This window comes from Protopterus annectens, chromosome 4.part0 (genome assembly GCF_019279795.1).
Source record: "Protopterus annectens isolate FY-2018-M chromosome 4.part0, PAN1.0, whole genome shotgun sequence".
NCBI lineage: Eukaryota > Metazoa > Chordata > Ceratodontiformes > Protopteridae > Protopterus > Protopterus annectens.
In genome coordinates, this window is record NC_056733.1 from 968,996,577 (window position 1) to 969,010,739 (window position 14,163).

Genomic DNA, 14,163 nt, shown 5'->3' on the forward strand with positions numbered 1-14,163 from the left:
AATATGACTTCTGTCCATATGAAATGTTGTTAACCCATCTACACAGATGACAGTAGAATTCAACCAAGTCTCAGTAAAAATAAAAGCACAACAATTCCTCACTTTACGCTGAGTGGTCAAATCCATTCTAAAAAAAAAATCAGTTTTATTTTCCAGCGAACAAACATTAGCTAGTAAAATAGATGGAAGCACAGGTTTAACCGATCAAAAAATCTAAAGTGAAAATACTGAAAGAAAAACTTTGTTTGGTGGGGGGCAATCCCTCTTGTACATGCCACCCCATGCCTTTATATATCTATATCTATACATAGATAAACATCTATATTTATAGCTATGTATATATATATATATATATATATATATATATATATATATATATATATATATATATATATATATATAGGGTCTATAGGGTCTACTTCACGTTGTTGTAAGCTGACAATATCGAGTCTGATATTGTTGGCATGGCAATATCGAAAGTGAAGAACATCGCACAAGTAAATGGAAATCTCCGTAAGAGGAGATTTCCATTTACGTCAATGTAGTGCGGTCTAGGAGTTGGTATACTAAAGTAGGGGGGAGTGGGTGGTGCTGGGTGGGCTTGTCCTCCTGCCTATGCAATTTAGTTGTTTTTTTTTACATTATTCGATGTTTTACTTAATCGATCAATAAAGTTCAACCTTTATTGATTCGATTAAGTTAACTTTCGATAATGTGATATAGAGGCTATATATATATATATATATATATATATATATATATATATATATATATATATATATATATATATATATATAAAACACAAACACACACCAACTCTGAGATCTGACAACAGTAAAGAAAGGGCAGATTCTAAATCTCAGATGCTCAGATGTAGTTCGACCTCCCACTAAGTCATGCGTGCATTCTGCAATCATACTGCGATTCTGTCTCTTGTGCTGGCATTACACATGATCAGTATTCTGAAAGTTCAACCAAACAGGTGATTCATATGTATGTAGGATTGTCTCATCACTGAGCAAACTGTCAGTTTTTTAATTTGTGGGGGGTATGGGGTCAGAGCCCCCCACTTAGGGGATTTAGGGGTGCGTAGCTCCCCTGCTAAAGTGAAGGAAAAAAATATTTGTAGCTTTTTAGTTCCGCACAAACCAGCTTTTGAGGTAGTATAATAAAAGCATGCCGAAAATGTTTTTAGTTTGCTTATTTTGTGTTTATTGCATAATTTGATTCTGACAAATGAAGTGCTGTGTAGAAATGTAAAAGTAGTGCTTTGAAATGTAACAGTTCTGCTATGAAGTGATGTTGTTATGTGTTTTTTGGGTGTTTTGTATAGGTGGAGTGTAGGCATCTCATGTGTGCTTTCCAGTTTTCAATATTATGGGACTTGATCTTGTAAAGTTTTGAGAATATACATATTCAGATTTAAGGTCTTGGTTTTCTGCTCTTTGATCTTATGACATTTCTGTATTTAAAACTAGATCCATATATGTATGTGTGTATGTGTGTGTGTGTGTGTGTGTGTGTGTGTGTGTGTGTGTGTGTGTGTGTATGTGTGTGCACGCATGCATACATGGCTATGGTTATAAATGTGGAGTGTGTTTGTGTGTGTGCTGCGCTTATATATGTGGGTATGGGGGGGGGGGTTGAAGAGACACTGGACTGCAGTGGTACATGCCCAGTGGCAATATTTTGTCACAAAGGACCTCTGTATAAAGTCTCACATATGGAACACAGGCACAACAATTTTGCACCAGTGTACCAGTGTGAGCAGACTATAATACACAATGACACAAATGACACAAAGACATTATTCCTGGATTTCCTGAACTGCCTTCCTTTCCAGCGTGCGAGGATCATTTGTGCTCAGAAGGTACGATTTTAGGACTGGGAAAGAATGCCTGCCTACAATGCCTCATCAGATCGCTAACAAGTTAAACTCTGTAGCATAATTATAGCCAGTTAGCGAACCTCACAACCTGCACTATTTATATACAGAGACAGATGTAACTGTGTACCAGACAAGACGCATCTTTATGGATTAGTACAAAACATCAGACACGCTTGTGCATGCCATATGTTTTTATGGAGTTTGTTTTACCTCTTTATTGCCTCCTTTACCATATTCTCAAAATATTATACGTTAACAATATAACATCTTGTGAGCTTCACTGACCTTGCTTCTTTGGTATCCTCGTGAAGGTCCCCTTCACTACTTTACAATGTGAGTTATCGCCCCCACACACTCCACATTTGTCTTCCTGTTTAGTAGACCCAATCACCTTATCACATCCAACTTTCTGTGGAGAATAACAAGTGGGACACATTGTTACTTTTAAATAGCATTATGGTGTCACAAAACAGGAAACAATCTCTGCCACATACTTGACATTCTCTTTCTTGTTTTTTGGACCCATTTACCTTACCACATCCAACTTTCTGCAGAACAAAGTACACATAAAAGTTATTATTATTCATAAATATGATCACTGTGTCAAACAACAAGGCAGAGCTATACGTGATGAATGGAATTGTTACAGTAAGGGCAAGCTTAAATTCCACCACTAAAAATGTTAACACAGATTATTTTTAAACGTAAGGTACTGTTAGCTTTTTATTAGGAGTATAAACTAGACACAGGATTAAACTGTTGTGGAACTGTTATGATGACATGATAGTAAAACATGCTAAAAATGTTACTTCAGTCATACAGCATTGCTGAGTATGTTTTTGGTCTGTATTCAAAGTACAGCCTAAGTGGAGTGGTAAAACCTGCAAGATTCAGAATAAAGGACTAATGAATGATTTCTGGGCTTTTAGAGCAGTTTGGTTGTTGGAGCAAAGAATTAAGGCTATGATCTCTTGGTAAACTGCTTTCTGTAGTCCAGGGTTTGATTCCTTCAGCCTCTGTTTACATACGGTATTACTAAGCAAGTCACTTAACCAGATGGTGCAGGTCTAGTCCCTTGAATGGTGTGGCATACCAGCTGCCTGGTAACTACCTATCAATAACTTTGTACAGTACAGATCCTTTGTTTCCTTACCAATTAACAGATGTGCACTGGTTCTTGTCAGTAGCAATGCATGGGATTCTCCTATTAACAAGATATTATGTTCAGTTTGTTGCCCTATTTATTTATACCTGTTAGTTAAATTGGTAGAATAAGATGGATCAGCCATTACCCAGCTATAGAACATCAATAAGATAAGTAGGACCTGCTCTTAAGCTACACAATGCAGACAGACTGTGGGTAGAGACCTTTAGAGCGGTAACCATCATGCAAGGGCATATGCAATGCAGTGGACGTATCCTGGTCACTAAATACCAGTCACATAGTCAGGAAAGCCAATCAATACCTGCATTTTCTGCAGATGTTAAGGACAGCTAATCTACTGCCCTCCATCCTTATCATCTTCTAAAGGGGTGCCAAAGAAAGCATGCTAATGATCAACTCCATGGTCTGGTATGGGGGCTGTTCAGTTGCAGATCAAAAAGCCCTACAGAGGGTGGTGAAGGTCACTCAGTGAATAAGAGGCTCCAACTTCCCAGCAATGCATGGTCTATATAAGATATGCTGCTACATGGATGGTGCAGTGGTGCAGTAGTAGCATTGTCTCTTAACAGCAAGAGGTTCTCTGGTTCGATTCTTGGCTGGAGTGCCTTCTGTGTGGAGTCTGCATTCGTGTGGGTTTTCTCCAGGTACTCCGGTTTCCTACCACATTACAAAGACATGCATCTGGAGCATTTCTCTGCAGGCCTTTGCTGAAAATTGGCTTTGTTCCAAGTTGGACTTTTCCGGTAAACAAATGTTAAATAAAATAAAAATAAAAATAAAATAGGGACATGAAAATAGCCAATGATCCTATACACCCTGCCTAGGGTCTGTTACAAGCTTGCCATCTGGCAAATGATACCACAGAGTGTGCTGTACAACAACCAGGTTCAGGAACACTTTCTTCCCACAGCTGATTTATGTTCTTGAACTCTGGAAGCAATCTCAGGAATGTTAATCATTGACATGGTCTTGTGTTGGTCAAATCATTATGATGCAATAGAAATTATGAGATGTTCACTCATAGTTATCTATTTACAATATCAACAATGTGCAATATTTATCTGCTAGCAATTCTAACATAAGTATGCAATAAATAAATATGCTATAATAAATCACCCAGCTGCTAAAAACTCTAGACATAGTAATTTATAGTAGTATGTAGTAAAATAACAGTCTAACTTAAACTTAATGTTATGTATGTTGCATGTGCTGTATGTAATTTTTATGTGTGTAATTGTATGTTGCATGTGCTGTATGCAATTTGTATGTGTGTAATTGTATGTTGCATGTGCTGTATGTAATTTATATGTGTGGAATTGTATGTTGCATGTGCTATATGTACTTTGTATGTGTATAATTGTATGTTGCATGTGCTGTATGTAATCTGTATGTGTGTAATTGTATGTTGCATGTGCTATATATACTTTGTATGTGTGTAATTGTATGTTGCATGTGCTGTATGCAAGTTGTATGTGTGTAACCGTCATCTCAGTATTGAGCTTGATGCATGCAATTTTGTTTAGGTTGCCCTTCTGGAGTCTAAATGACAATAAAGTTCACTTTGACTTTTTGACTTTAACAACATTTTAAGACAAGCTAAGTAATAGTGCCAACATGCTGCACGTACATTCAGAGGAATTGTGCACTAATAAAATATTTTTGTTTCCACTGCTGTATCTGTTTCTGCTGACAACCCCTCTACCTCCCATGAAGGTAAATAAACTGTGCAGCAATGAATGTCACATCTTCACAAACTGTGGGTGAGGATTTTTCTTACATGCCGCATATTATCCGTAAGGACTCTAAAGCGATAGCCATGCAGTGGGCTTATGGAAACTGCTCTCCAGTTACACAACAGAACAGAATGCCTTCACAGTCACTGCTCTTCTTACACGTAACAAGACAGCCAAGGTCGTCTATAAAAAGTTCTTACTTTCCTTCACAAAGACAGGAGATCAGGGATTACATCATCATTCTTTCCTGATCTGGCTGGCCTCCAACACACAAACTGACACCTGGGCAATTCCTTGAATGCGTCCCTACTCAACACAAAGTACATGGTCAAAGGGGAAAAAAATACCCTCCAATCTTCTGTACTATAACAAAATGCTCCGAGTGGCTCCTTACTACAGGTACAGCCAGTAACGCAAACAAATGCGCACACACACACACACACACACACACACACACACACACACACACACACACACACACACACACACTCACACACACACACACACATAAACAGCCACAGTGTCCATAGTGACTGTTTATGTGAATGTCAGTAATACATTGTCACACAGTTACCAATGCAGCTGCATTTATGATTGTGCACCCTAACAACGTGCTCCCATGGCATCTGGCCACCCTTTGCTCTACCTTAGTTAACTGGTCCTAACTGGCAGTGAAGGAAGACACAGTTTGCCAGTGCCAGAGAACCAGATTATAACAACATTAACATGAACACAATGTCCTACACCAGGGTTTGTTGTGCAACTCATCATACAGTGTGACCAGAAGCAAACACTGGATAGAAATCGAGTCAGTGCCCAACAGCTATGTGTGTTTAGTTCAGTAAGAAAGGGAGCCAATTCAAGGAAATTGCTGATTTGAAGTTACATCAGTTACAGGCCCTTCAAGAACTGTGCATGATATTCAGAAAGTTACTATGTAACATTAATGATGGACATGCAGTGCTGTTAACAGAAGAGGATCACACAGTATCCCCAGCATAAACATTTAACTGGTTCTCAGTTATTGGAATAGGCTGGGGGTAATCACATGACTGCAGTAACAGCAAGGCCTGGCAGCTTTTAAAATATTAAATTGGATTTGCTTACCTATCTTTTTCTGGAATTTAAGGCTGAGCTGTGTTGATATGGTTTGCATTTGCAGAGCTATCACTCATTTTACAGATCAGCTTAATGTCACTTAATTTCGTATGCCAAGCGAAAGAAGTTAAGAAGATCTCGCTGGAATTCTACTAAGGAATGGACTGGTGTTTCTTTAAAACTGTAGGAGTATGAAGGAGGTAATTTAGCTGCTGCATAACTGAGATTTAAAAAAAGAGACAGCTGTCTGAGGCACATAGAGACAGAAACCTTGGAAGCAACACATTTGCTGGTGTTGCTAGCTTGGAAGAACAGCAAGTTCTACAGATAGGAAGAAGCTTACAGTTAACCAAAGACTGCACACATATTCTGCATGGCAATTTAACTGTAGGTTTAACAGCTCCTACTGAAAGTCTGTTGTGTAGCTCAACATTTGGCTCCCTGCATCTACAGTCTCAGTCTGTCTGACTTAACCAGGCACTTCTCCTGTGTTTCCCCATGCTAAGAGGTGTTTCTTCCTAGTGGGTTTACTCAGTTAACAAATAAACACAATAAGCATGTATTATAAATAATGTCCCATCTCACAGTTCTCTCAGCTCAAGAAAAAATACTTCCTTTCTGTTTTGAACTCACTTCCTCATATTTTGCATATTTAAATCTCAAAGGCAGAAAATTCATGTACCATATTTACTCCTGTTACTAAAGTGCAAGTTAGGGAAGCAATATCAAATTATGAAAAATTCTGACTCTGTGGATCTGTAATGGGTTAGTTGGGCAAACAACTTTCCCAAAAGACAGAGTACAGTAGAAAATGAACACGTAATCAGGTAGAAGGAAAGTCAGGATGACGGGGAGAGGAACTGAGAGAACAGGAAGCATAGGTTCATGAGAGGTTACTGGCCAAGGAGCCCTTACAAGCCTAGCCACATTCATCCCAAGTTGTCCCAGTTGTCAGTAGTTAGGTGAGCAAAGTCTGTAGAGGTATGAGTCTATGGTAATTAAAACCGACTGCCTCTTTTCATGAGAGACATGGGTCCCACCCCAAGAGAAAATTTACAGTGGCCCATCCATTGATCTAGGTTGTTTTTGAAGAGGGTCAGGGAGGGGCTCTGCTTCATGTGAATGTGAAGCTTGTTTCAGAGAAAGGGTAGACTCTGGGAGATTATGTCTCACTAATTGCAAGGTGGAGTTCAGGGAAGAGTTAAGACATGCACTGGGTGGCAGTAAGAGTTACCGAATAGGTGGGTAACTACAGCAGAGCTAGTAAGAGAGATGGCTAGAAGGGTGCTTGGTGCGACATCTGGAAAGAGGAAGGAGGACAAGGAGACCTGGTGGTGGAATGAAGAAGTACAGGAGAGTATACAGAGAAAGAGGTTGGCGAAGAAGAAGTGGGATTGTCAGAGAGATGAAGAAAGTAGACAAGAGTATAAGGAGATGAGGTGCATGGCAAAGAGAGAGGTGGCAAAGGCTAAGGATAAGGCATATGAAGAGTTGTATAAAAGGTTGGACACTAAGGAGGGAGAAAAGGACCTGTGCTGATTGGCTAGACAGAGGGACCGAGCTAGGAAAGATGTTAAAGGTGATAAAGGATAATGAGGGAAACATACTCACAAGTGAGGAGAGTGTGTTGAGCAGATGGAAACAGCACTTTGAGGGGCTGATGAATGAAGAGAATGAGAGGGAGAGAAGGTTGGATGATGTGCGGATAGTGAATCATGAAGTGCAGTGGATTAGCAAGGAGGAAGTTAGGATAGCTATGAAGAGGATGAAGAATGGAAAGGCTGTTGGACCAGATGACATACCTGTGGAAGCATGGAGGTGTTTAGGTGAAATGGCAGTGGAGATTTTAACCAGATTGTTTAATGAAATCTTGAAAAGTGAGAGGATGCCTGAGGAATAGAGAAAAAGTGTTTTGGTACCGAATTTTAAGAATAAGGGTGATGTGCAGAGCCATAGTTACTACAGAGGGATTAAATCAATCAGTCACAGCATGAAGTTATGGGAAAGAGTACTGGAAGCTAGGTTAAGAAGGGAGGTGATGATTAGTGATCAGCAGTAGGGTTTCATGCCAGGAAAGAGCACTACAGATGCGATGTTTGCTCTGAGAGTGTTCATGGAGAAGTACAGAGAAGGTCAGAAGGAGTTGCATTGTGTCTTTGTGGACTTAGAGAAAGCATATGACAGGGTGCCTAGAGAGGAGTTGTGGTATTGTATGAGGAAGTTGGGAGTGTCAGAGAAGTATGTAAGAGTGGTACAGGGTATGGATGAGGGTAGTGTGAGAGCAGTGAGATCTGCGGTGGGAGTGACAGATGCATTTAAGGTGGAGGTGGGATTACATCAAGGATCAGCTCTGAGCCCTTTCTTATTTGCAATGGTGATGGACAGGTTGACAGATGAGATCAGACAGGAGTCCCCGTGGACTATGATGTTTGCAGATGACATTTTGATTGTTAGTGGGAGTAGGGAACAGGTGGAGGAGACCCTGGAGAGGTGGAGATATGCTCTAGAGAGAAGAGGAAAGAAGATCAGCAGGACTAAGACAGAATATATGTGTGTGAATGAGAGGGAGGATAGAGGAATGGTGAGGATGCAAGGAGTAGAGGTGGCAAAGGTGTATGAGTTTAAGTACTTGGGATCAACAGTTCAGAGTAATGGTGAGTGTGGAAGAGAGGCAAAGAAGAGAGTACAGGCAGGATGGAGTGGGTGGAGAAGAGTGTCAGGAGTGATTTGTGACAGACGAGTACCAGTAAGAGTGAAAGGGAAGGTCTACCAAGAGGGTAGTGAGACCAGCTGTGTTATATGGGTTGGAGACAGTGGCATTGACAAAAAGGCAGGAGTAAGAGCTTGACGTGGCAGAGATTAAGATGTTAAGATTTGCACTGGGTGTGACAAGGATGGACAGGATTAGAAATAAGTATATTAGAGGGTCAGCCCAGGTTGGAAGGTTTGGAGACAAAGCCAGAGAGGCAAGATTACATTGGTTTGGACATGTGCTGAAGAGGGATGCTGGGTATATAGGGAAAAAGATGCTAAGGATGAAGCTACCAGGTAACAGGAAAAGAGGAAGGCCTAAGATAAGGTTTATGGATATGGTGAGAGAGGACATGCAGGTGGTTGGTGTGACAGAGCAAGATGCAGAGGACAGGAAGAAATGGAAACAGATGATCCAATGTGATGACCCCTAACCGGGAAGAAGAACAAGGCGAAGATGAAGAAGAAGAAGCATGATTTATTCATTTCAGAGGCTAGGTTAAGATCCCTGGAGCGGGTGACCCTCGGTCAGTTTGATCTACAAATATGCTGCATTTGCAGCAGGACCTGCTCAAATATTGCCCTGTAAGTCAGGCACAGGTCACCCTTTAGCAGCATTTAGGAGAGAGCATATAGTGACAGGGCTTTCAGTCTTTCTACGTAGGACTTGTTTTGTATACCCTGTATTTTCTTGGTGAGATGTGGGAAGGAACAGCCAGTGGGACGACAGTAAAAGCTCGAGTTATTTTGAGAAGGTGGTTAAAAGCATTTGTATTTACTTAAAGATAAACGTAGGAGGCTGTGGAAATACTAAGTACAAGGAATGAGAAATAAGGAAGATGGAGTATTGACACAATTCACCAGGGGAAGAGCAAATGAATGCCTGGAGACAGTTCAGATGTGGATCAGACTGGAAATGTGGCAGAAGTCAAGAATCACATACAGTATGGTGCAGATGTAATATTGACAACATGGAGACTCACGGGCAAGCAAAAGGAGAACCTCATGAAGAGAAAGAGCTAAAAGGTATTAGAATAAGAAACAGACTCTGCACTGAAGATGACAGAGAGGAGAATATGGCGAATGTTAACCCTGCAAGGAGAGGGGACTATAATGGAGTATACCGGGCAGTGTGTTAGAATAGTCCTTTCAACATAAATGTCCGACTTTGTGGCAGAACATTGATAAGTGCAGTTAACCACATAACGCCAGATGCTGTGTCTACAGATCATGTGCTCCTCAGAAAATGCAAAATAATGCAAACGTTATTCCAACACATAACTAAATAGTGATGATAGTTATAAAGTAATCTAATAAATCTCCATGGCTACCAGCAGCTAGTCCAAATTCCAACTAGATGTGATAAAAAATCTAAAAGGGAATCCATCCTTGACTGGGTCCTAACTAACAACGCCACATTGTACCCTCACACAGGCAGTCTCCCAGACACCTTAAGTGACCACAACATAATATACTTTATATGTAGTAGAACAAGCATATGCAAAACCACTAACTATATATCCACTAGAAAAACAAAAAAATTATCTCCTGAGGTCCTCAAAACTTTACTCTGTAACTGTGACTGGACCCCCCCTAAAAACCCTCCTACTTGACCAGGCTGTAGCATATTTCAACAAAACATTTCTACAACACCTAGACGCTGTCGCTCCATTGTGCAAAATCAAGGTTAGAACCTCTACAAACCCCTGGCTCAGTAAAGAAACCAAACAAATCCTCAAGTCCAGAAACACTGCCTGGCTTTACTATCAAAAAACCAAAGAAACACAAAGCCTAAGTACCATGAACTGCGCAACTGTGCTGGACAAAAAATCCTACTACACAACATTACAAACTAAATACCAACACAACCCGGAAAAATTTTGGAAAAATGTAAACCAGCCACTAAAATCCACCCAAAAGGCTACCCCCAAACCAACAACCCCTGACACTAAAGTTCCCATCGACACACAATTCAACTCCCACTTTGTGAACTCAGTTCTATCCTTAGTATCACAGGGCAGTTCCTTCCTCACTATCCCCCCCAACACAAATAACACTAATACAAGCTTTACCCTCAAAACAGTTTCCACCACTTTAATCAAAAGCATGCTCTCCAAACTAAAAACCTCATCAACAGCAGCCGACCTACTCCCCAGCTATTTCTTGAAACTCACAGCAGATGCTATTGCTATCCCAGTCTCCACTCTCATAAACAGATCAATTGTTGAAAAATATGTGCCCAAACTCTGGAAAATATCCTATGTTACATCCATACATAAAGGAGGGACCTCCACTGAACTTAATAACTACATACCCATTGCTTTACTCTCTCCCCTGGCCAAAATCCTAGAAAAATGCATCCATACCCAGATGCTAAACTATCTCCTAGACAGCAACATCCTGTCACCTACTCAGCATGGTTTCAGACCTGCCCATAGTACCACTACAGCCCTCCTCTGCTTCACAGACACAGTAAACCGTCTCAAAATTGAAGGCCTACAAGTGTCAACTCTTTTTTTGGATATGTCCAAAGCATTTGACACAGTCTCACACCAAATCCTGCTAAACAAACTAAACCAATATCATCTATCAAATTCCACTCTTACCTGGTTCCAAAGCTACTTAACTGACAGGTACCAAGCTGAGAAATGGGGAAATTCTCTCTCTCTCTCTCCTCAGCTGCCCATACCTATAGGAGTCCCACAGGGTTCTGTCTTAGGACCACTACTATTCACAGTCTTCACAAATGACCTCCATACCTCCACACAGCATGCATCTATAATTCAGTATGCAGATGACACTACCTTCATCTGTGCTGCACAAACCATTCCCACCATCCTGCAAACAACTCAACTAGCATTCTCTGACGTTGAAAACTACCTTACCAAAGCCCAACTTATCCTCAATCCAAAGAAAACTCAGCTTATGATTATAACCAGTTCTAACAAAAACACTAACAGTCAATTCACTATCTACTCCACTAATGCTACTCCAATTGCTCCAGTGGCACAGGCTAAGCTATTGGGAATAACCATAGACTCCCACCTAAAATTTGATAGTTGTCTCAACTTAACTATTAAAAATGTACATGCCAAACTGGGTCGCTCTACCGTATCAAACCATTTCTTACCAACAACACAAGATCAGCCATTGCTCGCTCCCAACTTCTATCCACCCTACTCTAAGCATCTCCCATTCTGACTAATCTCAACAAAACTGAACTAAGCAAAATGGAAGCTTGCTATAACAGAATTGCCAGCTTTGCTGCAAATTGCTCATATAGAACTCATCACTGTACTGCTTTGAGACAGCTCCAATGGCTTGGACTGCCCAACCTCCTAACCTACAATAAACTCTGCCTCTGTCATTCTATCTATTACCTCCCCAATAAGTGTCCTGCCCTCAAAAACCTAGTACAACATCACTCAGCCAAAAGGCCTCTTAGTTCATCAAGCAAACTACTACTAGAAGTCACCAACAGCTACAATAGCTTTGGAGGTGCACTATATAGTAGTTTGGTGGCTAAAAAATGGAACTCTGTCCCCACTAGCATTCAAAACACATCATCCAAAGCCTCCTTTAAAGACCTCATCAGGCAACATCTCAAGGAAAGTTGGATAACACATACATACAAAGTTTAGAGCACTTGATAATAGTTTTCAATCTTACTCACAAACACTGGCTAATCTACAATGTATGTACTGTACCTGTATACTATGTATGTATTCTACCTATGTTCCAAATTCCAGCTGTACACCACAAATCTATTAATTACCTTTATTTTTAAAATTAATATTTTTTTGTTTGTTCTCTCCACTGTAACTGTTTATGTGCCGCATACCACTGTAAAAACATGTCTCCTGTAATTTGTGTGTATACTGACCATATCTAAATAACTAAATGTGTCTGTAATTTTTCTTTCTGGAGCTTTTCTCCCCAGGCCTCTGCTGAAAAAGGGCATTTTCGGCTCAGTCAGACACCCCTGGTTAACAAATGTAAAATAAAATAAATAAATAAATAAAGTGTCCCTGATTTAGCCCACTTGTCCAAAATTATTATTCACTTTATCACTGTTTTTTTAAAGTAACTAGTAGATAATTACATATACGAATGGGGGCATAAAGAGGAATACAGGGGTAATGGCACTGGGGAGGGTTGGGGGTAAAATGCCAAGGTAAAGGGAAAACATGGATGAATAGTGTGCCTGTTTAATGGGGCAGGTAGTGAAGTGCACTGTTACTCTGGGATTCTATAGCACACAATATTAGGCAGCAATGAGACCAGAGAAAATGGTTATTTACAGTTGGTGGGGACTATGTCATGTAAAATGCAAATCAAAATATATTAATCTTTAGCTAAAGCAGTGAGAAAATAGAAGGGAAGGTCCCAGGGTTTCTCATGGTGGGATTTTTCATAGGTTCATAGGAGGCTAGTAGGCTAACGGCCCTAGAGCCTTTACAGGCCTGGCCATGTTAATAGGTTTGCAGGTTCATAGGAGGTTACTAGGCTAGTAGCCCTAGAGCCCTTACAAGCCTGACCATGTTAATAGGTTCACAGGTTCATAGGAGGTTATTAGGTTATTAGCCCTAGAGCCTTTACAAGTCTGGCCATATTAATAGGTACACAGGTTCATAGGAGGTTACTAGGCTAGTAATCCGAGAGCCTTTACAAGCCTGGCCATGTTAATAGGTTCACATGTTCATATGAGATTGCTAGGCTAGTAGCCCTAGAGCCTTTACAGGCCTGGCCATGTTAATAGGTTCACAGGTTCATAGGAGGTTATTAGGTTAATAGCCCTACAGCCTTTACAAGCCTGGCCATGTTAATAGCTTCCCAGGATCATAGGAGGTTACTAGGCTAGTAGCCCTAGAGCCTTTACAAGTCTGGTCAAGTTAATAGCTTCGCAGGTTCACAGGAGGTTACTAGGCTAGTGGCCCTAGAGCCTTTACAAGCCTGGCCATGTTAAAAGGTTAGCAGGTTCAAAGGAGGTTACTAGAATAGTAGCCCTAGAGCCTTTAAAAGCCTGGCCATGTTAATAGGTTCACAGGTACAAAGGAGGTTACTAGACTAGTAGCCCTAGAGCCCTTACAACCCTGGCCATACTAATAGGTTCACAGGTGGTTACTACGCTAGTAGCTCTAGAGCCTTTACAAGCCTGGCCATGCTAATAGGTTCACAGGTTCATAGGAGGTTACTAGGCTATTAGCCCTAGAGCTTTTACAAGCCTGGCCATGTTAATAGGTTCACAGGTTCATACGGGTTACTAGGCTAGTAGCCCTAGAGACTTTACAAGGCTGGTCATGTTAATAGGTTAACAGGTTCATAGGAGGTTAATAGGCTAGTAGCCCTAGAGCTTTTACAGGCCTGGCCATGTTAATAGGTTCCCAGATCCATAGGAGGTAACTAGGCTAGTAGCCCTAGAGCCTTTACAAGCCTGGCCATGTTAATAGATTTGCAGCTTCATAGGAGGTTACTAGGCTAGTAGCCCTACAGCCTTTACAAGCCTGGCCATGTTAATAGGTTCACAG

General features: G+C 40.7%; 1 protein-coding gene across 1 annotated transcript in view; it reads right to left on the minus strand.

The window, feature by feature from the left end:
* Window positions 1-14,163, minus strand: part of LOC122799703 (A disintegrin and metalloproteinase with thrombospondin motifs 2-like) — a 2,689,413-nt gene that overhangs the window by 317,494 nt on the left and 2,357,756 nt on the right. The window contains exon 14 of the mRNA XM_044068936.1: window positions 2,174-2,297. Coding sequence (XP_043924871.1) covers window positions 2,174-2,297 — 124 coding nt within the window. The remainder of the gene's footprint in view (window positions 1-2,173; window positions 2,298-14,163) is intronic.